Source organism: Melopsittacus undulatus, chromosome 27 (genome assembly GCF_012275295.1).
Source record: "Melopsittacus undulatus isolate bMelUnd1 chromosome 27, bMelUnd1.mat.Z, whole genome shotgun sequence".
Classification (NCBI taxonomy): Eukaryota; Metazoa; Chordata; class Aves; order Psittaciformes; family Psittaculidae; genus Melopsittacus; species Melopsittacus undulatus.
Window position 1 is genome coordinate 528,788 of NC_047553.1, and position 26,293 is coordinate 555,080.

The following is a 26,293-nucleotide window of genomic DNA, read 5'->3' on the forward strand; positions in this document are numbered from 1 at the left end:
CTGTGCCCCCCCCCCCCGGAGCGCGAGGGGAACCCCCCCGAGGCCCCGCCCACTGCCCCGCCCACGGTCACGCCCACCCCGCCCATGGCCACGCCCCCTTCGCACCCCTCCCAAAGCCACGTGGGGCCGGAGGTGACTCAAAGGGCGGAGGGGGGGGGGGGGGAACCCCAAAACTGCCCCTCCCCCCTCACATCCGGGGGGGGCCCCATTATTAGGGAGGGGCACGAAACCTCCTCCCCCCCCCACAGCCACATCCGGGGGGGGGCACCCCCAAAACGGGGGAGAGCCCAACATTGGCTACAATGGGGGGGGGGACACCCCCAAAACTGCCCCCAAACTGGGGAGAGCCCAACATTGGCCACAATGGAGGGGGGGGGGGGGCACCCCCAAAACTGCCCCCAAATTGGGGAGAGCCCAACATTGGCTACAATGGGGGGGGGACACCCCCAAAACTGCCCCCAAATTGGGGAGAGCCCAACATTGGCTACAATGGAGGGGGGGGCACCCCCAAAACTGCCCCCAAATTGGGGTGAGCCCAACATTGGCCACAATGGGGGGGGGGGGCCCAAAACAGCCCCTTAAGTGGGTCACCCCCCTGAACCTGACCCATTTTGTACCCCCCCAAGCAGCCCCACACTTGGGGGTTGGGGGGGACCCCTAAAATCACACCCCCCCCCCATAGACCCAGGCATTGGGGTGGGTGTGAAGCACCTTTATTATCCATGTGCCGGGGGGGGACGGACGGATGTGGGGTCCCCCCCGGACCCACACTTGTGGGGTGGAGTGTGTGTATATGGGGCTGCCCCATATCCCCCCCCCTCTTTGGGATATGGGGCTCCCCATTCTGCTGTGGGGCTGAGCCCAGGCACTGTGAAGGCATTGAGGTGATGGAGGGGGGGGATAGAGGACACCCCAAACCCCCTTTATATCTATGGGGCTGAGCCTGAGTGCTGTGGGGCAGACAGAGGTGGGTACACCCCAAACCCCCCCCCCAGGGTAATGGTAGGATCCATGTATTGAGCCACACTTGGGTTGGGCTGTACCATGTGCGGCAGGAGGGGGGGGGTCAGTTCCGGGTGGGCAGCCCCGGGGGGCTCGGGGGGCGCCGGATGTTGGCTCTGTCCTTGGCTGCCTCTTCCTCCTCATCATAACGTTCATCCTCTTCATCACTGTGCCTGGGGCTGGAGAGACGGGACAGGGACGGGGACGGGGGCACCGAGGCCGGGCGAGGGTACCGGAAACCCTATAGGATATAGGGTATGGGGTGTATGGGGTCACTGGGTATGGGGTATGGGGTGTGGGGTATGTGGGGTATGGGGTGTGGGATATGGGGTATGGGGTGTGGGGTATGGGGACGGGGGCACCGAGGCCGGGCGAGGGTACCGGAAACCCTATAGGATATAGGATATAGGGTATGGGATATGGGATACAGGGTATGGGGTGTGGGATATGGGGTATGGGGACGGGGGCACCGAGGCCGGGCGAGGGTACCGGAAACCCTATAGGATATGGGATATGGGGTGTATGGGTTATGGGATATAGGGTATGGGATATGGGGTGTGGGGTATGGGGACGGGGGCACCGAGGCTGGGCGAGGGTACCGGAAACCCTATAGGATACAGGGTATGGGATATGGGATATGGGGTATGGGGACGGGGGCACCGAGGCCGGGCGGGGGTACCGGAAACCCTATAGGATACAGGGTATGGGATATGGGGTATGGGGTCACTGGGTGTGGGATAGGGGGTATGGGATATGGGGTATGGGGACGGGGGCACCGAGGCCGGGTGGGGGTACCGGAAACCCTACAATGGGATACAAGGTATGGGTTATGGGATACAGGGTATGGGGTATGGGATATGGGGTATGGGGTATGGGGACGGGGGCACCGAGGCCGGGCGAGGGTACCGGAAACCCTGTAATGGGGATATGGGATATGGGGTATGGGGTGTGGGGTATGGGGATATGGGGTATGGGGACGGGGGCACCAAGGCTGGGCGGGGGTACCGGAAACCCTGCAATGGGGATGGGGATATGGAGTATGGGGTGTGGGGTCACTGGGTGTGGGATATGGGGTATGGGGATGGGGCCACCGAGGCCGGGCCAGGGTACCGGAACCCCTGCAATGGGGCAGGAGAGTGGGAATGGGGTGGGGGGGATGGGGATGGGGCACAGGATCTGGGACATAGGGATATGGGATAGGGGACACGGGGATATATGGATATGGGATACATGGACATGGGATATGTGTCCCACACTCACAGCTGCAGCCTCAGGGGGCTCATAGGTGAAGTTCTCAGGAAAGGCTTTGGCCAGAGCCATGCGGCGAGCGAAGGTGTAATACTGGGGGGGGGAGTGAATGGGGGGGTCAGATACCCCAATACCCCCTATACCCCCTATACACCCCCTATAGCCCCCATATACCCCCATACACCCCATATACCCACTGACCCGTCCCAGGTACTTCCAGTCCAGCAGGTCGGACAGGCGCTCGGTCCGGTTCCGCTGTACAATGCGCTGCCCCCCTTACCCCATACACCCTATATACCCCATACACCCCATACACCCCATACACCCCATATACCCCATATACCCCATACACCCCATACACCCCATATACCCCATACACCCCATACACCCCATACACCCCATGTACCCCATACACCCCATACACCCCATACACCCACTGACCCGTCCCAGGTACTTCCAGTCCAGCAGGTCGGACAGGCGCTCGGTCCGGTTCCGCTGTACAATGCGCTGCCTCCTGCTCTGCTGGCAGAACCCATATAGGAACGAGGTCAGCTGAGCACAGGACTCCTCTGGGGCGCGGAACCGGCGGTCCACGATGTAGATACCTGCGGGACAGGGGGTATATGGGGTGTGGGGTGTGAGGTATATGGGTATATGGGGTATATGGGGTATGGGGTATGGGGTGTGTGGGGAATGGGATGTATGGGGTACATGGGGTATATGGGGTATGTGGGGTGTATGGGGTATGGGGTATGGGGTGGGTGGGGTGTGGGGTATGGGGTATGGGATATGGGGTATGGGATATGGGGTATGAGATATGGGATATGGGATATGGGGTATGGGATATGGAATATGGGGTATGGGGTATGGAATATGGGGTATGGGATACGGGTATATGGGATATGGGGTATAGGATATGGGATATGGGATATGGAGTACAGGGTATGGGATACATGATATGGGTATATGGGATATGGGATATGGGGTATGGGATATGGGGTATGGAATATGGGGTATGGGGTATGGAATATGGGGTATGGGATACGGGATATGGGGTATATGGGATATGGGATATGGGGTATATGGGATATGGGGTATAGGATATGGGATATGGAGTACAGGGTATGGGGTATGGGATATGGGGTATGGGATATGGGATATGGGGTATGGAATATGGGGTATGGGATACGGGATATGGGGTATATGGGACATGGGATATGGGGTATAGGATATGGGATATGGAGTACAAGGTATGGGATATGGGATGTGGGGTATGGCATATGAAATATATGGGATATGGGGTATATGGGATATGGGGATATAGGGATGTGGGATATGGCAATATGGGATATGAGGTATGGGACATGAGGATATAGGGATATGGAGATATAGGAGTATAGAATACAGGGATATGGAATATGGAGATATGGGGTATGGGGATATGGGATATAGGGGGGTTGGGGCAAGGGAACAGAGAGCACCCAAAACAACACAGACCCCCAGGACCCATCATAATGGACACGGGGTGACCCCCCCCCATCCCCATCCCCCATTGCCCCCATTGCCCCCCATTGCCCCCATTGCCCCCATTGCCCCCCACTGACCATAGGCCGAGGGGTCTGCGATGTGCTCCTCCATGAAGCACCCGAACCCAGAGAGGTTGGTGGAGACACTGGGGATGCCCATGACCGTGCACTCAGCTATGGGGCAGCAATGGGGGGTTATGGGGGGGGGTCCTCGGGTACCTATGGGGGTGATGGGGACCCCCAATGGCGGTGATGGGGACCCTCTATGGGGGTGTTGGGGACCCCCTGTGGGGGTGTTGGGGACACCATATGGGGGTGTTGGGGACACCATATGGGGGTGATAGGGACCCCCAATGGGGGTGTTGGGGACCCCCTATGGGGGTGTTGGGGACCCCCTATGGGGGTGATGGGGACCCCCTATGGGGGTGTTGGGGACACCATATGGGGGTGATAGGGACCCCCAATAGGGGTGTTGGGGACCCCCTATGGGGGTGATGGGGACCCCCTATGAGGGTGATGGGGACCCCTGTGGGGGTGTTGGGGACCCCCTATGAGGGTGTTGGGGACCCCCTATGGGGGTGATGGGGACCCCCTATGGGGTGATGGGGACCCCCTATGGGGGTGATGGGGACCCCCTATGGAGCTGACGGGGACCCCCTTTGGGGGTGTTGGGGACCCCCTATGGAGCTGATGGGGACCCCCTTTGGGGGTGTTGGGGACCCCCTATGGAGCTGATGGGGACCCCTTGTGGGGGTGATGGGGACCCCCTATGGGGGTGATGGGGACCCCTTTGGGGGTGTTGGGGACCCCTTTGGGGGTGTTGGGGACCCCTATGGGGGTGATGGGGACCCCCATGAGGGTGATGGGGACCCCCTATGGGGGTGATGGGGACCCCCTATGGGGGTTAAGGGGAACCCCCCCCCCCCAATGGGTCCTTACCGGGGGTGTAGCCCCAGGGCTCATAGTAGGATGGGAAGACCCCCAAGTGGCAGCCCCTGACGAACTCCTCATAGTCCACAGGCAGGAGGGGACTGGTGGAGGACAGGAACTCAGGGTGGAAGATGATCGGGGGGGGGGGGGAGGGGAGAACTGGTCACAACTGGGGTGTCCAGAGCACATCTGGGGTGTCCAGAGCACATCTGGGAGCCCATAAGACCCCCATGGATCCCCCCATATACCCCCCATGGACCCCCCCATGTACCCCCCCCCCATGTACCCCCCATGTACTCCCCATAGACCCCCCATGTACCCCCCAATGGACCCCCATGGACCCCCCATGTACCCCCCATGGACCCCCATGGACCCCCCATGTACCCCCCATGTACCCTCCCATATACCCCCCATGTACCCCCCATGTACCCCCCATGTACCCCCCCATGTACCCCCAATGGACCCCCCTATGTACCCCCCATAGACCCCCCATGGACCCCCATGGACCCCCCATGGACCCCCCCATGTACCCCCCCATGTACCCCCCATGGACCCCCCATGTACCCCCCATGGACCCCCCCATGTACCCCCCCATGTACCCCCCCATGTAACCCCCCATGGACCCCCCCATGGACCCCCCATGTACCCGCCATGTACCGCCCATAGACCCCCCTATGGACCCCCCCATATACCCCCATGGACCCCCCATGGACCCCCCATGTACCCCCCCATGTACCCCCCATAGACCCCCCATGGACCCCCCATGGAACCCCCCATTGAGCCCCCCATGTACCCCCCATGTACCCCCCATGTCCCCCCCCATGTACCCCCCATGTACCCCCCATAGACCCCCCCATGTACCCCCCATGTACCCCCCATGTACCCCCCATGTACCCCCCCATGGAGCCCCCATTTACCCCCCATGTACCCCCCATGTATCCCCCCATGTACCCCCCATGAACCCCCCATGTACCCCCATGGACCCCCCCATGGACCCCCCATGGACCCCCCATGTACCCCCCCGGACCCCCCCCCATGTCCCTGTGTCACCTTGACCCTGTCGTTGCTGCTGTTGAAGAGCCCAATGCGCCGGATCGTGGTCAGGATGGGATCAGTGGCATCGTCCAGCATGTTGTGTGTGCACACGGGGGGGAAGGACTGACGCTGTGGGACATCCCATAACCACATCCCATAACCACATCCCATAACCACATCCCATAATATCCCATAACCACATCCCATATCCACATCCCATAACCACATCCCATAACCACATCCCATAACCACATCCCATATCCACATCCCATAACCACATCCCATAACCACATCCCGTAACCACATCCCGTAACCACATCCCGTAACCACATCCCATAACCACATCCCATAACCACATCCCATATCCACATCCCATAACCACATCCCATAACCACATCCCATAACCACATCCCATATCCACATCCCATAACCACATCCCATAACCACATCCCATAACCACATCCCATAACCACATCCCATATCCACATCCCATATCCACATCCCATAACCACATCCCATAACCACATCCCATATCCACATCCCATAACCACATCCCATAACCACATCCCATAACCACATCCCATATCCACATCCCATAACCACATCCCATAACCACATCCCATAACCACATCCCATAACCACATCCCATAACCACATCCCATATCCACATCCCATAACCACATCCCATATCCACATCCCATAACCACATCCTGTATCCATATCCCATAACCACATCCCATAACCACATCCCATATCCACATCCCATAACCACATCCCATAACCACATCCCATATCCACATCCCATAACCACATCCCATAACCACATCCCATAACCACATCCCATATCCACATCCCATAACCACATCCCATAACCACATCCCATAACCACATCCATAACCACATCCCATAACCACATCCCATAATATCCCATAACCACATCCCATAACCACATCCCATAACATCCCATAACCACATCCCATATCCACATCCCATAACCACATCCCATAACCACATCCCATAACCACAGCCCATAACCACGTCCCATAACCACATCCCATAACCACATCCCATAACATCCCATAACATCCCATAACCACATCCCATACCCACATCCCATAACCACATCCCATAACCACATCCCATATCAATATCCCGTATTCATATCCCATATCCATATCCCATATTCACATCCCATATCCATATCCCATATTCACATCCCATATCCATATCCCATATCCACATCCTGTATCCATATCCCATATCCACACCCCATATCCATGAGCCTGCATCCCCCATCCCTCCATCCCCCATCCCTACATCCCCCATCCCTATATCCCTACATCCCTATATCCCTATATCCCCATCTCTCCATCCCCCATCCCTACATCCCTATATCCCTATATCCCCATCCCTACATCCCCCATCCCTATATCCCTCCATCCCCCATCTCTATATCCCTATATCCCTATATCCCCCATCCCCCATCCCTACATCCCCCATCCCTATATCCCTACATCCCTCATCCCTCCATGCCCCATCCCTACATCCCTACATCCCCCATCCCTATATCCCTATATCCCCCATCCCTACATCCCCCATCCCTATATCCCTATATCCCCCATCCCACATCCCTATATCTCTCCATCCCCCATCCCTATATCCCCATCCCTATATCCACCCCATACCCCAGTGTGACCCTACCTGTGTGGCAAATATGGCACGTTTCATCATGGTGAAGTCCTCCCTGTCCAGCATCTTGTTCATGTCCGGGAGGTTCCCACTGGGAATGATGGGAAATGGGATTGGGATATGGGATATGGGATGGGGGGGGGTCAATCCCAGTGTCCATTGGGGGTTGGGATATGGGATTGGGATGGGATATGGGGGGGGGGGTCAATCCCAGTGTCCAGGGGGGTTGGGATATGGGATTGGGATGGGATATGGGGGGGGGGTCAATCCCAGTGTCCATTGGGGGTTGGGATATGGGATTGGGATGGGATATGGGGGGGGGGTCAATCCCAGTGTCCAGGGGGGTTGGGAAATGGGATATGGGATGGGGGGGGGTTGGGAAATGGGATTGGGATAAAGGGGGGGGGTCAATCCCAGTGTCTGAGGGGGGGTTGGGAAATGGGATTGGGATGGGTCAATCCCAGTGTCTGGGGGGGGTTGGGATGGGTCAATCCCAGTGTCCGGGGGGGGTTGGGATGGGTCAATCCCATTATCCGGGGGGGGGTTGGGATGGGTCAATCCCAGTATCCAGGGGGGGGGTTGGGATGGGTCAATCCCATTATCCGGGGGGGGGTTGGGATGGGTCAATCCCAGTGTCCAAGGGGGGGTTGGGATGGGTCAATCCCATTATCCGAGGGGGGGGGTTGGGATGGGTCAATCCCAGTGTCTGGGGGGGGGTTGGGATATGGGATTGGGAATGGGATGGGTCAATCCCAGTGTCCGGGGGGGGGTTGGGATGGGTCAATCCCAGTGTCCATAGGGGGGTTGGGATGGGTCAATCCCAGTGTCCATAGGGGGGTTGGGATGGGTCAATCCCAGTGTCCGGGGGGGGGGGGTTGGGATTGGGATGGGTCAATCCCAGTGTCCAGGGGGGGGGTTGGGATGGGTCAATCCCAGTGTCCAGGGGGGGGTTGGGATGGGTCAATCCCAGTGTCTGGGGGGGTTGGGATGGGTCAATCCCAGTGTCCATGGGGGGGGTTGGGATGGGTCAATCCCAGTGTCCGGGGGGGGTTGGGATGGGTCAATCCCATTATCCAGGGGGGGGTTGGGATTGGGATGGGTCAATCCCAGTGTCCAGGGGGGGGTTGGGATGGGTCAATCCCAGTGTCCGGGGGGGGGTTGGGATTGGGATGGGTCAATCCCAGTGTCTGGGGGGGGGTTGGGAAATGGGATTGGGATATGGGATGGGTCAATCCCAGTGTCCAGGGGGGGTTGGGATGGGTCAATCCCAGTGTCCAGGGGGGGGGTTGGGATTGGGATGGGTCAATCCCATTATCCGGGGGGGGTTGGGATGGGTCAATCCCAGTGTCCAGGGGGGGTTGGGATTGGGATGGGTCAATCCCAGTGTCCGGGGGGGGTTGGGATGGGTCAATCCCAGTGTCCAGGGGGGGGGGGTTGGGATTGGGATGGGTCAATCCCAGTGTCTGGGGGGGGTTGGGATGGGTCAATCCCAGTGTCCAGGGGGGGTTGGGATGGGTCAATCCCAGTGTCCGGGGGGGGTTGGGACTGGGATGGGTCAATCCCAGTGTCCGGGGGGGGGTTGGGATTGGGATGGGTCAATCCCAGTGTCTGGGGGGGGTTGGGATGGGTCAATCCCAGTGTCCGGGGGGGGGGGTTGGGATGGGTCAATCCCAGTGTCTGGGGGGGGTTTGGGATTGGGATGGGTCAATCCCAGTGTCCCGGGGGGGGTTGGGATGGGGCAATCCCATTATCCGGGGGGGGTTGGGATGGGTCAATCCCATTATCTGGGGGGGGGTTTGGGGTCCTCACACCAGCAGAGACTCATAGAGCTTCTTCCCAAACTTCTCCTTGACAGCATTGGCCGTGTCCCTGTGGGAATGGGGGGGTCAGATGGGTCGGGGGGGGGTTAGGGCGTTTTGGGGCATTTTGGGGTATTTTGGTGTATTTTGGGTGTGTTTCAGGGTATTTTGGGGGTGTTTCGGGGTATTCTGGGTGTGTTCAGGGTGGTTTTGGGTATTTTGGGGTGTTTTGGGGTATTTTAGGTGTGTTTGTGGTATTTTTGGGGTGTTTTGGGGTGTTTCAGCGTGTTTTTGAGGTGTTTCAGGGTGTTTTGGGTGTTTCAGGGTGTTTTCAGAGTGTTTTCGGTGTGTTTCAGGGTGTTTTTGGTGTGTTTTCAGGGTGTTTTTGGGCTGTTTTCAGTGTGTTTCATGGTGTTTTTGGTGTGCAGTGCCTCTCACCAGAGCTGTTTCAGTGTGTTTCAGTGTGTTTTTGGGCTGTTTTCGGTGTGTTTTCGGGTGTTTTGGGTGTGTTTCAGGTGTTTTCAGGGTGTTTTTGGTGTGTTCTCAGGGTGCTGTATCTCTCACCACAGCTGTTTTGGGTGTGTTTCAGTGTGTTTTGGGTGTATTTCATGCTGTTTCAGGGTGTGTTGTGCTCTCACCACAGCTGTTTCAGTGTGTTTCAGGGTGTTTTTGGGCTGTTTTGGTGTGTTTCAGTGTGTTTCAGTGTGCTGTATCTCTCACCACAGCTGTTTCAGTGTGTTTCAGTGTGTTTCAGTGTGTTTTCGGGTGTTTCAGGTGTTTCAGGGTGTGTGTTTTGGGTGTGTTTTTGGGGTGTTTTCATGTGTTTTCAGTGTCTCACCACAGCTGTTTCCGCACCGCCTGCCCCTTCAGTGACTCCACATTGAAGTTGTTGGTTCTCGCCGGCATGATGAAGAAAGCTACAACCGTCACCTCGCTGCCGTTCACCTGCACCGGGGGTCACGTGGTCACCAGGGGGGTCATGTGGTCCACAAGGGGGTCATGTGGTCCACAGGGCCCCCCCAGCTCCCCCTGCCCCCCCCACATCCCCATCATCTGCCCCCCCCATCTCTTCCCTGTGTCCCATTTGCTCCCATCTCTGCCCCTACACCCCACATGCACCTGAACCATCCTCATCCCATCCATCCCATCCCTTATCCTCATCCATTATCCCTTTTCTATTCCATCCCATATCTCTCTCCCATCCCCATTCCCATCCCATATCCCTCTCCAATCCAATCCTGTCCTTTATCCCCCTCCTATTCCATCCCTTATTCCCCTCTCCCACCCCATCCATTATCCCTCTCCTATTCCATCCCATCCCCATCCCATCCCTTATCCGTCTCCCATCCCATCCCATATTCCCCTCCTATTCCATCCCATCCCTTATCTGTCTCCCATTCCATCTCCCTCTCCCATTCCATCCTATCCCATCTTCCTCTCCCATCCCATTCCTTATCCTTCTCTCATTCCATCTCCCTCTCCTATTCCATTCCATCCCATATGTCCCTCCTATTCTATCCTATCCCTTATCCCCCTCCTATTCCATCCTTTATCCGTCTCCCATTCCATCCCATCCCATATCCTTGTCCCATCTCATCCCTTATCCTGCTCCCATCCCCATCCCCATCCCATATCCTATATCCCATATCCCCTATCCCGTATCCCCTCTCCCCATCCCATCTCCCATATCCCTTTCCCATCCCCATCCCCATCCCCTATCCCATATCCCCATATCCCATACCCCATCTCCCATATACCCCATATTCCCTATCCCGTATCCCATATCCTATATCCCCATATCCCCTCTCCCCTATCCCATCTCCCACCCTGAGCAGGTAGTTGAGCCTGGCCAGAGCCTCCAGGAACACATCAGCTCCTTTGTTGGAGAACTCATAACGTCCAGCGATGAAGAAGAAAAGAGTCTTGTCCAGATCGAAGTCCAGGTGCCTGCAGGGACCCGACCATGGGGCACCAGCCCCACAACCCATAGCCCCCATAGCCCCATAACCCCCCCCCCCCATAGCCGCCCCCATTGCCCCACATCCACCTCATGGACCCACATCCACACCCCAATGGCCCCTTTGGTCTCTCCCAACCCCTCTGCCCCCCCCAGCTCCATAGCCCCCATATCCCCATAACCCACCCCCATAGCCCCCCCAGCCCCATAGACCCCCACCAGCCCCGTAGCACTTCCCCCAGCACTGTCCCATAGAAGTGGCCCCCCCAGCCCCACAGCCCCCCCCAGACCTATAGACCCCCCCCAGCCCCACAGCCCCCCCAGACCTATAGACCCCCCAGCCCCATATCCCCATAGCTCCCATATCCCCATAGCCTCCCCCAGCCCCACAGCCTCCCCCAGCCCCATAGACCCCCCCCAGCCCCACAGACCCCCCAGCCCCATTGACACCCCAGCCCCATATCCCACCCCAGCCCCACAACCCCCCAGCCCCATAGCCCCCATATCCCCATAGCCCCCCCCAGCCCCATAGACCACCCAGCCCCACAGCCCCCATATCCCTATAAGCCCCCATTCCCATACCCCCCCCAGCCCCACAGCCCCAATATCCCCATAGCCTCCATATCCCCATAGCCCCCCCCATCCCCTTGCACTGACCCATAGAAGTGTCCCCGCACGAACTCCTGCACTCTGGCCTTGCTCTGTGCATGCAGGTTCTGGAACTCGTGCATGGCTGAGAACTTGCGCACGTTGAGCCCGTTGGGGGTCACCAGATCTGGGGGGCACAGGGGGGGTCAATGGGGTCCCTATGGGGGGGGTGGGGGGTACGTGGGGGCTGTAGGGAGCTCCTATAGGGGCTATAAGGACCCCCATAGGGGCTACAGGGACCCCCATAGAGGCTATGGAGACCTCCTATGGGGGCTATAGAGATTCCCATAGAGGCTATAGGAACCTCCCATAAGGGCTATAGGACCCCCATAACGGCTATAGAAATCTCCCACAGGGGCTATAGGGATCTCCTATAGGGACCATAGGAACCCCATAGGACCCATAGCAACTCCATAGGACCCATAGGACCCATAAGAACCCCATAGGAACCCCATAGGACCCCATAGGCCCCATAGGACCCCACAGGACCCATAGCAACACCATAGAACCCATAGGAACCCCATACGACCCATAGCAACCCCATACGACCCATAGCAACCCCATAGGACCCATAGCAACCCCATAGGACCCATAAGAACCCCATAGGACCCATAGGACCCATAGGACCCCATAGGACCCCCATAGGACCCATAGGACCCACATAGGAGCCCCATAGAACCCACAGGAACCCCATAGGACCCATAGGAACCCCCACAGGACCCATAGCGACCCCACAGGACCCATAGGGACCCCTTAGGACCCATAAGACCCCATAGGACCCATAAGAACCCCATAGGAACCCCATAGGACCCATAGGACCCACAGGACCCCCATAGGACCACATAGGACCCATAGGACCCATTAGGACCCATAGGACCCCCATAGGACCCATAGGACCCCCATAGGACCCATTGGACCCATAGGACCCCTATAGGACCCCATAGGACCCATAGAAACCCATTAGGACCCATAGAACCCCCATAGGACCCATAGCGCCCCCCTAGGGGACCCATAAGACCCATAGAACCCATAGGACCCATAAGAACCCCATAAGACCCACAGGACCCATAGGACCCCCATAGGACCCATAGCGCCCCCTAGGGGACCCATAGCAGCCCCATAGGACCCATAGGACCCCATAGGCCCTCATAGCAACCCCATAGGACCCATAGGACCCATAGAACCCCATAGGACCCATAGAAACTCATAGGACCCATAGGACCCATAGAAACCCATTAGGACCCATAGGACCCATAGGAACCATAGAAACCCATTAGGACCCATAGAGACCACATAGGACCCATAGCAACACCACAGGACCCACAGGCCCCATAGGACCCATATTAACCCCATTGGACCCATAGGAACCCCATAGGAACCACAGGAACCCCATAGGACCCATATTAACCCCACTGGACCCATAACAACCCCCTAGGACCCATAGGACCCCATAGAACCCATAGAACCCATAGGGACCCCATAGCGCCCCCTGCCGGCACGCACCAGGCTTGCGCTTGAGCAGGTGCTCGGCCTCGGCCGCGGTCACGTGGGACACGGTGGTGAGCACGTGAGCACAGTGAGCGGCCGCGCGCTCCAGGCAGTACCGGTGATAGATCTGCCGCTCGCCGGCCTCCTTGTCCACGTCAAACTGAGCACGTGACAGCGGGGGCACGTGACCAACGGGGACACGTGACCAACGGGGACACACGTGACACAGGACACACATATGACACAGGACACACACGTGACACCGGGGACACATGACCACTGGAGACACACGTGACCACCAGGGACACACGTGACACCGGGGACACACGTGACACAGGACACACACCTGACACCAGGGACACGTGACCACCGGACACACACGTGACACCGGGGACACATGACACACGTGACCACCGATACTCACGTGACCCCATAGGAGCCATAAGTGACCCTGGACACACACATGACCCCAGGACACACATGTGACCCCCAGACCCACAAGTGACCCCATAGGACTCATAAGTAACCTCATAGGAGCCATAAGTGACCCACAGACCCACACATGACCCCCGGACACACATGTGACCCCAGACACACACGTGACCCCCGGACACACACGTGACCCCAGACACACACGTGACCCCTGACACACACGTGACCCCCGGACCCACATGTGACTCCGGGGACACGTGACACCCGGACACACATGTGACCCCTGGACACACACGTGACCCCGGACACACACAAGACCCCCCCAGACCCATAAGTGACCCCACAGGACCCATAAATGACGCCCGGATCCATAAGTAACCCCATAGGAGCCATATCCCACACCCCATACCCCATAGATCCTATATACACCCCATAGAGCCCATAGCTCACGCTCTGCAGGTTGTTATAGAAGTCCACGCTCCCAGCACACAGGTACCTCCCCATACCCCATACACCCCATACCCCATACACCCCATACCCATACACCCCATACCCCATACACCCCATACCCCATACACCCCATACACCCCATACCCCATACACCCCATACCCCATACACCCCATACCCCACACACCCCATAGACCCCATACACCCCATACCCCATACACCCCATACCCCATACACCCCATACCCCATACACCCCATACCCAATACACCCCATACCCCATACCCCCCATACCCCATACACCCCATACCCCATACACCACATACACCCCATACCCCATACACCCCATACCCCATACACCCCATACCCCATACACCCCATACACCCCATACCCCATACACCCCATACCCCACACACCCCATACCCCATACACCCCATACCCCATACACCCCATACCCCACACACCCCATACCCCATACACCCCATACCCCATACACCCCATACACCCCATACCCCATACACCCCATACCCCATACACCCCATACACCCCATACCCCATACACCCCATACCCCATACACCCCATACACCATACACCCCATAGAGCCCATAGCTCACGCTCTGCAGGTTGTTATAGAAGTCCACGCTCCCAGCACACAGGTACCTCCCCATACCCCATACACCCCATACCCCATACACCCCATAGACCCCATACACCCCATACCCCATACACCCCATAGAGCCCATAGCTCACGCTCTGCAGGTTGTTATAGAAGTCCACGCTCCCAGCACACAGGTACCTCCCCATACCCCATACACCCCATACCCCATACACCCCATACCCCATACACCCCATAGACCCCATAGCTCACGCTCTGCAGGTTGTTATAGAAGTCCACGCTCCCAGCACACAGGTACCTCCCCATACCCCATACACCCCATACCCCATACCCCATACACACCATACCCCATACACCCCATACCCCATACACCCCATACCCCATACACCCCATACACCCCATACCCCATACACCCCATACCCCACACACCCCATACCCCATACACCCCACACCCCATACACCCCATACCCCATACACCCCATACCCCATACACCCCATACCCCATACACCCCATACACCCCATACCCCATACACCCCATACCCCATACACCCCATACCCCATACACCCCATAGAGCCCATAGCTCACACTGTGCAGGTTGTTATAGAAGTCCACGCTCCCAGCACACAGGTACCTCCCCATACCCATACACCCCATACCCCATACACCCCATACCCCATACACCCCATACACCCCATACCCCATACACCCCATACCCCATACACCCCATACCCCATACACCCCATACCCCATACACCCCATAGAGCCCATAGCTCACGCTCTGCAGGTTGTTATAGAAGTCCACGCTCCCAGCACACAGGTACCTCCCCATACCCCATACACCCCATACCCCACACACCCCATACCCCATACACCCCATACACCCCATACCCCATACACCCCAGACCCCATACACCCCATACCCCATACACCCCATACCCCACACACCCCATACCCCATACACCCCATACCCCATACACCCCATACCCCATACACCCCATACCCCATACACCCCATAGAGCCCATAGCTCACGCTCTGCAGGTTGTTATAGAAGTCCACGCTCCCAGCACACAGGTACCTCCCCATACCCCATACACCCCATACCCCATACACCCCATACCCCATACACCCCATACCCCATACACCCCATACCCCATACACCCCATAGAGCCCATAGCTCACGCTCTGCAGGTTGTTATAGAAGTCCACGCTCCCAGCACACAGGTACCTCCCCATACCCCATACACCCCATACCCCATACACCCCATACCCCATACACCCCATACCCCATACACCCCATACACCCCATACACCCCATAGAGCCCATAGCTCACGCTCTGCAGGTTGTTATAGAAGTCCACGCTCCCAGCACACAGGTACCTCCCCATACCCCATACACCCCATACCCCATACACCCCATACCCCATACACCCCATACCCCATACACCCCATACCCCATACACCCCATACCCCATACACCCCATACCCCATACACCCCATACCCCATACACCCCATACCCCATACACCCCATACCCCATACACCCCATAGAGCCCATAGCTCACACTGTGTAGGTTGTTATAGAAGTCCACGCTCCCAGCACACAGGTACCTCCCCAATAGGGTCGCATGAGTGGTGAAGATTGTGGCCACTGGGAGTCTCCTGGCTCTGCTCAGGACCAGCCCCAACCCCGAGAGCCACTCGTGGAAGTGACCCACGATGAAGGGGGGGTCCTCGCTCTGGGCTGCGAACTGGGGGGGATGGGGTAATGGGATCAATGGGGTAATGGGGATCAATGGGATCAATGGGGTAATGGGGTAATGGGCGTAATGGGGACAAAGGGGTAATGGGGTAATGGGGGTGATGGGGGTAATGGGGGTGATGGGGGTGATGGGGTAATGGGGGTGATGGGGGTAATGGGGGGAATGGGGTAATGGGGGTGATGGGGGTGATGGGGTAATGGGGGTGATGGGGGTAATGGGGGTAATGGGGGTAATGGGGGTAATGGGGGTAATGGGGGTGATGGGGGTAATGGGGGGAATGGGGTAATGGGGTAATGGGGGTGATGGGGGTAATGGGGGTAATGGGGGTAATGGGGGTAATGGGGGTAATGGGGGCAAACCCCCAGTGTGGGGCGACCACACTGGGAGCAATGCTAAGGGGGCTGAAAGCCTCTTGGGGACCCCATAAACCCCCTTGAGGACCCCATAAACCCCACAGAGGACCCCGTAAACCCCACTGGAGACCCCATAAACCTCATTGTGACCCCATAAACCCCCTTGTGGACCCCATAAAACCCATAGGGAACCCACAAACCCCATTGAGGACCCCATAAGCCCCATTGTGGACCCCATAAACCCCTAATGTGGGCCCATAAACCTCATTGGAGCTCCATAAACCCCCTTGGGGACCCCATAAACCCCATTGAAGACCCCATAAACCCCCTTGAGGACCCCATAAGCCCCTTTGAGGACCCCATAAACCCCCTTGTGGACCCAATACACCCCCTTGAGGACCCCATAAACCCCACTGTGGACCCATAAACCCCACTGTGGACCCATAAACCCCACTGTGGACCCATAAACCCCATTGTGGACCCCACAAACCCCCTTGTGAACCCCACAAACCCCATTGAAGACCCCATTAACCCACTGAGGACCCCATTATGAACACCATAAACCCCATTGAAGACCCCACAAACCCCATAGGCACCCCATAAACCCCGTTGTGAACCCCATTCACCCCATAGGAACCCCATAGGGACCCCATAGGACCCCATTGTGGCCCCATACCCACCTCTCCCAGGAACCAGGCCACAAGGAACCCAAAGAGAACAGCATCATTGGCCTCGCGGTCATACCAGGGGACCCCAATGGAGCAGCTGTCCCAGAGCTCCCCCTTCCAGCGCTCCAGGCTCCAGGCTGTGGCTCCCACATCCAGCAGCACCACAGCAGGACTGCCCTCGATCAGCCAGCGCCCGAAGTGCACCTGCCCCATAGACCCCAATGGAGCTGCTGCCCCATAGACTGGGACCCATAGACCCCAATGGAGCTGCTGCCCCATAGACTGGGACACATAGAGAGCATGGAGCAGCTGCCCCATAGACTGGGACACATAGAGAACATGGAGCTGCTGCCCCATAGACTGGGACACATAGAGAACATGGAGCAGCTGCCCCATAGACTGGGACCCATAGTGCTCAATGGAGCTGCTGCCCCATAGACTGGGACACATAGAGAACATGGAGCAGCTGCCCCATAGACTGGGACCCATAGGGAACATGGAGCAGCTGCCCCATAGACTGGGACCCATAGAGAACATGGAGCTGCTGCCCCATAGACTGGGACCCATAGGGCTCAATGGGGTCCCTTTAGCATCCTGCATCCTTAAAGTGGTACCCACAGCGATCAGCAGCGCTCAGTGGGGGTACCTTTAGCATCCTGCATCCATAGAGTGGTACCCAGAGCTCTCAGCATCCCTCAATGGGGTCCCTTTAGCATCCCTAAAGTGGTACCCAGAGCGCTCAATGGGGTCCCTTTAGCATCCTACATCCTTAAAGTAGTACCCAGAGCACTCAGCATCACTCAATGGAGGTCCCTATAGCATCCCTTAAGTGGTACCCACAACGCTCAATGGGGGTCCTTTTAGCATCCTGCATCCCTAAAGTGGTACCCATAGGGCTCAATGGAGCAGCTGCCCCATAGACTGGGACCCATAGACCCCAATGGAGCAGCTGTCCCAGAGCTCCCCCTTCCAGCGCTCCAGGCTCCAGGCTGTGGCTCCCACATCCAGCAGCACCACAGCAGGACTGCCCTCGATCAGCCAGCGCCCGAAGTGCACCTGCCCCATAGACCCCATAGAGCTGCTGCCCCATAGACTGGGACCCATAGACCCCAATGGAGCAGCTGCCCCATAGAGAACATGGAGCGGCTGCCCCATAGACTGGGACCCATAGAGAACATGGAGCTGCTGCCCTATAGACTGGGACCCATAGAGAACATGGAGCTGCTGCCCCATAGACTGGGACCCATAGGGCTCAATGGAGCAGCTGCCCCATAGACTGGGACACATAGACCCCAATGGAGCAGCTGCCCCATAGACTGGGACCCATAGAGAACATGGAGCAGCTGCCCCATAGACTGGGACCCATAGAGAACATGGAGCAGCTGCCCCATAGACTGGGACACATAGAGAACATGGAGCTGCTGCCCCATAGACTGGGACCCATAGAGAACATGGAGCAGCTGCCCCATAGACTGGGACCCATAGAGCTCAATGGGGTCCCTTTAGCATCCTGCATCCCTAAAGTGGTACCCAGGGTGCTCAGCATCCCTCAATGGGTTAATGTCCCCAAAACAGGTGAAATATGCCCCAAACTAAGTGAACTAACCCTAAATGGGTAAAATAACCCAAAATGGGTGAAATTAACCCAAAAATGGGACTCATTTCTTCAAGCAGCTACAATAAAGCCAAAATGGGTAAAATAACCCCAAAATGGGTTAACTGGCCCCAAAATGGGGACAGAACACCCAAAAGTGGGTGGATGTCCCCAAAACCAGGTGCAACAAGCCCTAAATGGGGTAAAATATACCCCAAATGGGTCAAATAGCCCCAAAACCAGCCCAAAATGGGTGAAATTAACCCCAAATTGGGGTCATTGCCCCTCCCCCCCCATCCTGGGCCCCAGCCCCTAGGTTGGGTGGGGGATGGGAGGGGTGGGGGGAGGGGAGTCCGTGACCTTTCCAAGCATTGCCGGTAATGGGAGATGGGGGTGGGGGGGCTAAAAATAACCCCCACGTGGGGGGGGGGGGAGGGGAGCACCCAGATGGGGGGGGGGAGGGGAAGGGGAGGGACTGAGCCGTGTGTGGGGGGGGGGAATGGACTGACCCATGGGTACAGGACAGGGGGGAATGGACCCACCCATGTGTGCAGTGGGGGGGGGGAAGGGAAGAGAATGGACTGACCCATGTGTGTGTGTGGGGGGGGCGGATGGACTGACCCATGTGTGCACGGGGGAGGGGTGGGATGGACTGACCCGTAGGTGGGGGGGGAGAAGGGAAGAGAATGGACTGACCCATGTGTGCAGCAGGGGGGGGGATGGATGGACCCATAGGTGGTGGTGGTGGGAATGGACTGACCCATGTGTGTGTGGGGGGGGGTGGGATGGACTGACCCACAGGTGTTGTTGGGGGGGGGGTGGACTGACCTACAGGTGTTGTTGGGGGGGGGGGTGGACTGACCCACAGGTGTTGGGGGGGAATGGACTGACCCATGTGTGCAGGTGTGGGGGGGGGATGGACTGACCCATAGATGGGAGGGGGGGGTTGATGGACTGATCCATGTGTGTGTGTGGGGGGGGATGGACTGACCCATAGATGGGAGGGGGGGGGTTGATGGACTGATCCATGTGTGTGTGTGGGGGGGGATGGACTGACCCACAGGTGTTGTTGGGGGGTCCCACCTTGCACCCCTGTGTGTTCATGTGTGCAGGGGGGTGGGATGGACTGACCCATGTGTGTGTGTGGGGGGTGAATGGACTGACCCACAGGTGTTGTTGGGGGGGATGGACTGACCCATGGGTGCAGGTGAATGGACTGACCCATGTGTATTGCAGGGTCTCACCTTACACCCCTGCGTGTTCATGTGTGCAGGGGGTGAATGGACTGACCCATGTGTGTGTGTGGAGGGGGGGGGTTGGACTGCCCCATGTATGTTGCAGGGTCCCCACCTTACACCTCTGCGCGTTCATGTGTGCGGGGGGGGGATGGGATGGACTGACCCATAGATGGGAGGGGGGGGGAAGGGAATGGACTGACCCATGTGTGCAGGTGGAGGGGGGGGGTTGGACTGACCCACAGCCATAGGGGGGTCCTCACCTTGCACCCCTGCGCGTTCATGGCCGCCAGGGTCCTGCGCAGCGCCGGCTGCGGCGGCTCCAGCAGCTCCACCTGTGTCCGGACGCTGCTCTCCACATATGGACCCACCAGGATGTAGCTCTCACCCCATTCATCTGCTGTCACCCGAGCCTTGGTCTGCAGCACCGTGTAGATACCGCCCACTGCGGGGGACATATGGGGGCTGCTGTGGGGCTATGGGGCAATGGGGGCCGCCATGATCCCATAGAGCAATGGGGGAACCCATGATCCCATAGTGCAACGAGGAGGACAAGAGCTTTCAATGGAGGCTGCCATGGTCCAACAATGCAATGGGGGCTGCCATGATCCCACAATGCAACGGGGAGGACAATAGGCTGGGGTACAATGGGGGACACCATGGTCCCATAGAGCAATGGGGAGGACAAGAGCTTGTGATGGGGGCTGCCATGTACCCACAATGCAATGGGGAAGACAATAGGATGGGGTACAATGGGGGCTGCCGTGATCCCATAGTGCAATGGGGAGGACAATAGCATGGAGTACAATGGGGGTGTCATGATCCCATTGTACAATGGGGGCTGCCATGTACCCATAGTGCAATGGGGGCTGCCATGATCCCACAATGCAATGAAGGCTGCCATGGGGCTGGGGGGCAATGGGGGCCACCATGATCCCATAGGGCAATGGGGGCTGCCATGTACCCACAATGCAATGGGGGTGTCATGATCCCACAGTGTAATGGGGGCTGCCATGATCCCATAGTGCAATAGGGGCTGCCATGAGGCTATGGGGCACTGGGGGCTGCCATGGGGCTGGGGGGCAATGGGGGCCACCATGATCCCATAGGGCAATGGGGACTGCCATGGTCCCACAATGCAATGGGGGCTGCGGTGGGGTTGGGGGGCAACATGGTCCCATAGGGCAATGGGGAGGACAATAGCATGGAGTACAATGGGGGTGTCATGATCCCATTGTACAATGGGGGCTGCCATGATCCCACAATGCAATGGGGGCTGCTGTGGGGCTGGGGGGGACATAGTCTCATAGGGCAATGGGGGAACCCACGGTCCCATAGCGCAATGGGGAGGACAATAGGATGGAGTACAATGGAGGCTGCCATGATCCCATAGGGCAACGGGGAGGACAATAGAATGGGGTACAATGGAGGCTGCCATGAGGCTGTGGGGCTGGGGGGGACATGGTCCCATAGGGCAATGGGGTACAATGGGGGCTGCCATGTACCCACAATGCAATGGGGAGGACAATAGAATGGGGTACAATGGGGGTGTCATGATCCCATAGGGCAATAGGGAGGACAAGAGCTTGCAATGCAATAGGGGCTGCCATGAGGCTGGGGGGCAATGGGGGGCACCATGGTCCCATAAAGCAATGGGGACTGCCATGGTCCCACAATGCAATGGGGGCTGCTGTGGGGCTGGGGGGACATGGTCCCATAGAGCAATGAGGGAACCCATGGTCCCATAGGGCAATGGGGTACAATGGGGGCTGCCATGATCACATAGTGCAATGGGGAGGACAAGAGCTTGCAATGAGGGCTGCCATGTACCCACAATGCAATGGGGCAGCTATTAACATAGTGTGCACTGGGGGGAAGCCATGATCCTACAATGCAATAGGGGCTGCCATGGTCCCATAGTGCAATGGGGGAGGCCATGATCCCATAATGCAATGAGGGCTGCCATGATCCCACAATGCAATGGGGGAGGCCAATAGGCTGGGGTACAATGGGGGGGCGCCATGATCCCATAGTGCAATGGGGCAACCATTGGCTTTCAATGGGGCCCACAATGCTCCCACAATGCAACGGGGCAGCCATTACCCTGCTGCACACTGGGGGCCACCATGATCCCACAATGCACCTGGATCGGCCCATAGGCCCCTGCTGCACTGGGGGCCGCCATGATCCCACAATGCAACAGGAGCACCATGCACACACACAGTGCACTGGAAGCCGCCATGATCCCATGATGCACCAGGGCCTGGACCAACCCACATTGTCCTGGGGGGGGGGCACATCCCACAATGCCCTGGGGCATCCCCCCCCATCCCAGAGTCCTCTGGGGGGCTCTGGCCCCTCCCCTCAGTTCAAGGCATGGGGTAGGGGGGTCCCATAGGGTCATATGGGGGGGGTCATGGGTAATGGGGGGTCCCATAGGGTTCTATGGGGGGGTTATGGGTCCTGGGGGTCCTATGGGGGGTTTGGAAGGGTCTTGGGGGGTCCCATAGGGTTCTATGGGGGGGGTGTGGATGGGATGGGGGGGTCAGGGGGTCCTGGGGGGTCCCATATTGTTCTATAGGGGGGTCCCATAGGGTTCTATCAAGAGGGCTCTATGGGGGGGTCTGGATGGGGGGGGTCCCATAGGGCTCTATAGGGGTCCCATAGGGTTCAATGGGGGTCCCATAGTGTTCTATGGGGGGGTCCCATAGGGTTCTATATCGGGGTCCCATAGGGTTCTATATGGGGGTCCCATAGGGTTCAATGGGGGAGTCCCATAGGGTTCTATATGGGGGTCCTATAGGGTTCTATGGGGGTTCCCATAGGGTTCTATATGGGGGTCCCATAGGGTTCTATATGGGGGTCCCATAGGGCTCTATGGGGGGTCATAGGGGTCTATAGGGGGGTCCCATAGTGTTCTATAGGGGGTCCCATAGGGTTCTATATGGGGGTCCCATAGGGTTCAATGGGGGAGTCCCATAGGGTTCTATATGGGGGTCCCATAGGGTTCTATGGGGGTCCCATAGTGTTCTATGGGGGTTCCCATAGGGTTCTATATGGGGGTCCCATAGGGTTCTATATGGGGGTCCCATAGGGCTCTATGGGGGGTCATAGGGGTCTATAGGGGGGTCCCATAGTGTTCTATAGGGGGTCCCATAGGGTTCTATATGGGGGTCCCATAGGGTTCAATGGGGGAGTCCCATAGGGTTCTATATGGGGGTCCCATAGGGTTCTATGGGGGTCCCATAGTGTTCTATGGGGGTTCCCATAGGGTTCTATATGGGGGTCCCATAGGGCTCTATGGGGGGTCATAGGGGTCTATAGGGGGGTCCCATAGTGTTCTATAGGGGGGTCCCATAGTGTTCTATAGGGGGGTCCCATAGGGTTCTATATGGGGGTCCCATAGGGGTCTATATGGGGGTCCCATAGGGTTCTATATGGGGGTCCCATAGAGTTCTATATGGGGGTCCCATAGGGTTCTATAGGGGTCCCATAGGGTTCTATATGGGGGTCCCATAGGGTTCTATATGGGGGTCCCATAGAGTTCTATATGGGGGTCCCATAGGGTTCTATAGGGGTCCCATAGGGTTCTATAGGGGTCCCATAGGGTTCTATATGGGGGTCCCATAGGGTTCTATATGGGGGTCCCATAGAGTTCTATATGGGGGTCCCATAGGGTTCTATAGGGGTCCCATAGGGTTCTATATGGGGGTCCCATAGGGTTCTATGGGGGGTCCCATAGTGTTCTATAGGGGGGTCCCATAGTGTTCTATGGGGGGGTCCCATAGGGTTCTATAGGGGTCCCATAGTGTTCTATAGGGGGTCCCATAGGGGTCTATAGGGGTCCCATATGTGCTCACCCTTGTTGGCCACCTCCCAGGCCACCTCGAACAAGACGACGTTTTCGGGGGCTCCAGGACCCCCCCAATCCTCTAACCCTGGTAGGGAACTCACAGACACACTGCGGGCCAGGGGCATCCTGCCGGGGTCACACGGGGTCACCTGCACCCTATAGACACCAATAATACCCTATAGACATCAATAATACCCTATAGACACCAATAACATCCTATAGACATCAGTAGCATCCTATAGACACCTATGGACACACTGCGGGACAGGGGCATCCTGCGGGGGCAATGGGGTCAGATGGGGTCAGACGGGGTCACACACACCCTATAGACATTAATAATACCCTATAGACACCTATGGAAACACTACGGGACAGGGGCATCCTGCCTGGGGCAACGGGGGCACCTACAGCCCTATAAACACCTATGGACATCTATAACGCCTATAGACACTGGTAACACCCTATAGGCACCTATGGACACCAATAACATCCTATGGACACCCTACAGACACCAATAACCACCTATAGACACCAATGACCCCTATAGACCCCAATAATCTCCTATAGACCTCAATAACCCCCACAACACCCCCTATTGACCTCAATAACCCTATAGACACCAATAACCCCCTCGACCCCCCCCATAGACCCCAATAAGCCCCCTATAGACTTCAATAACCCCCCCATAGACCCCAATAAGCCCCCTATAGACCTCAATAACCCCCCCCATAGACACCAATAATCCCCTATAGACACCAATAACCCCCCAATGCCCCCTATAAACCCCAATAACCCCCCCATAGACCCCAATAATCCCCCATAGACACCAATAACCCCCCAATACCCCCTATAAACCCCAATAACCCCCCCATAGACCCCAATAACCCCCCAATGACCCCAATACCCCCCAATACACCCCAATAACCCCCCAACACCCCCCATAGACCCCAATTAACCCCCCATAGACCCCAATAACCCCCCCATAGACCCCAATAACCCCCCCAACACCCCCCACAGACCCCAATAACCCCTCTATAGACCCCAATAACCCCCCTATAAACCCCAATAACCCCCCATAGACCCCTATAGACCCCAATAACCCCCCCAACACCCCCTATAGACCCCAATTACGCCCCCATAGACCCCAATACCCCCCCTATAGACCCAATAACCCCCAAACACCCCCTATAGACCCCAATAACCCCCCCATACACCCCAATACCCCTCCAACCTCCCCTATAGACCCCAATAACCACCCTATAGACCCCAATAACCCCCCATAGACCCCTATAGACCCCAATAACACCCCCAACACCCCCATAGACCCCAATAACCCCCCTATAGACCCCAATAACCCCCCTATAGACCCCAATAACCCCCCCTATACCTCCCCCACCACTAACCCCCCCCCTCCCCCCCCATCACCCACGGGTGCCCCCAAGGTCACCTCCCCTCCCCCACCCGAGGGCTCCGGGGTCTCCCCCCCCCCCACTTGGGGGGGGTCCATGTGGGGGTTCCCCCCCCAGCCCCTCCCCCCCCCTGCCCCTCCCCCCCCCGCTCACCTCCCCGCGCTCCCTCCGCCGAGCGCAAACTGACCCCTCCCCCCCCCGGAGCCCCCCTGGCCCCGCCCCCTCCGCCGAGGCCACGCCCCCTGCCGGCGCTGATTGGACGAGGGGGGGCAGACGGGGGGGGCAGGGAGGGGAGGGGGGGAGGGTTAAAGGGGCGAGGGGTCTTAAAGGGGCAACGGGGGGGACCACAAATGGGGGGGGGGAAGTGGGTCCGCCCACTGTGGGGGAGGGGATTGGGGGGCCACGACGGGGGGAGGGGATGGGGGGGGCATGGGGTGGTTATGGGGGAGTTAAGGGCAGGTTGGGGCTATGGGGGTGGCTATGGGGCAGCTATGGGGTGCCTATGGGGCAGGTTATGGGGTTGTGGAGTATCTATGGGGCAGCCTAATAGGGCTGCACAGCATCTATGGGGCAGCTCGGGGGGGCTATGGGGTAGGGTGTT

General features: G+C 57.9%; 1 protein-coding gene across 2 annotated transcripts; it reads right to left on the reverse strand.

Annotated features, from left to right (window-relative positions):
• Positions 1-697: 697 nt before the first annotated feature.
• Positions 698-25,896, reverse strand: LOC117437761 (glycogen [starch] synthase, muscle). Of its 2 annotated transcripts, XM_034072380.1 has the most exons (19): positions 25,846-25,896; positions 24,291-24,439; positions 20,694-20,875; positions 18,538-18,657; positions 17,614-17,685; positions 16,429-16,568; positions 16,153-16,198; positions 13,338-13,482; positions 11,844-11,961; positions 11,056-11,176; positions 10,068-10,174; positions 9,240-9,299; positions 7,443-7,521; positions 5,758-5,870; positions 4,716-4,843; positions 3,855-3,950; positions 2,692-2,855; positions 2,263-2,343; positions 698-1,243 (listed from the first exon to the last, which is right to left on the reverse strand). In XM_034072380.1, exons 2-19 carry the CDS (start codon positions 24,406-24,408, stop codon positions 1,067-1,069), a joined length of 2,067 nt encoding a protein of 688 aa, XP_033928271.1. In that variant the 5' UTR covers positions 24,409-24,439; positions 25,846-25,896; the 3' UTR covers positions 698-1,066. The 2 variants fall into 2 exon arrangements, with proteins under 2 accessions (XP_033928271.1, XP_033928270.1); XM_034072379.1 differs by lacking the exon at positions 16,153-16,198 and having other exon boundaries at positions 16,383-16,568.
• Between the last annotated feature and the right edge of the window lie 397 nt (positions 25,897-26,293).

Coding starts and splice junctions, on each gene's coding strand:
- LOC117437761 (XM_034072380.1), bottom strand. CDS start 24,408: ATGCCCCTGGCCCGCAGTGTGTCTGTGAGTTCCCTACCAGGGTTAGAG. Junction 11,177..11,843: donor GTGCGGGGACACTTCTATGG/GTCAGTGCAAGG, acceptor GGGTCCCTGCAG/GCACCTGGACTTCGATCTGG. Junction 9,300..10,067: donor GCGGTGCGGAAACAGCTGTG/GTGAGACACTGA, acceptor CCATTCCCACAG/GGACACGGCCAATGCTGTCA.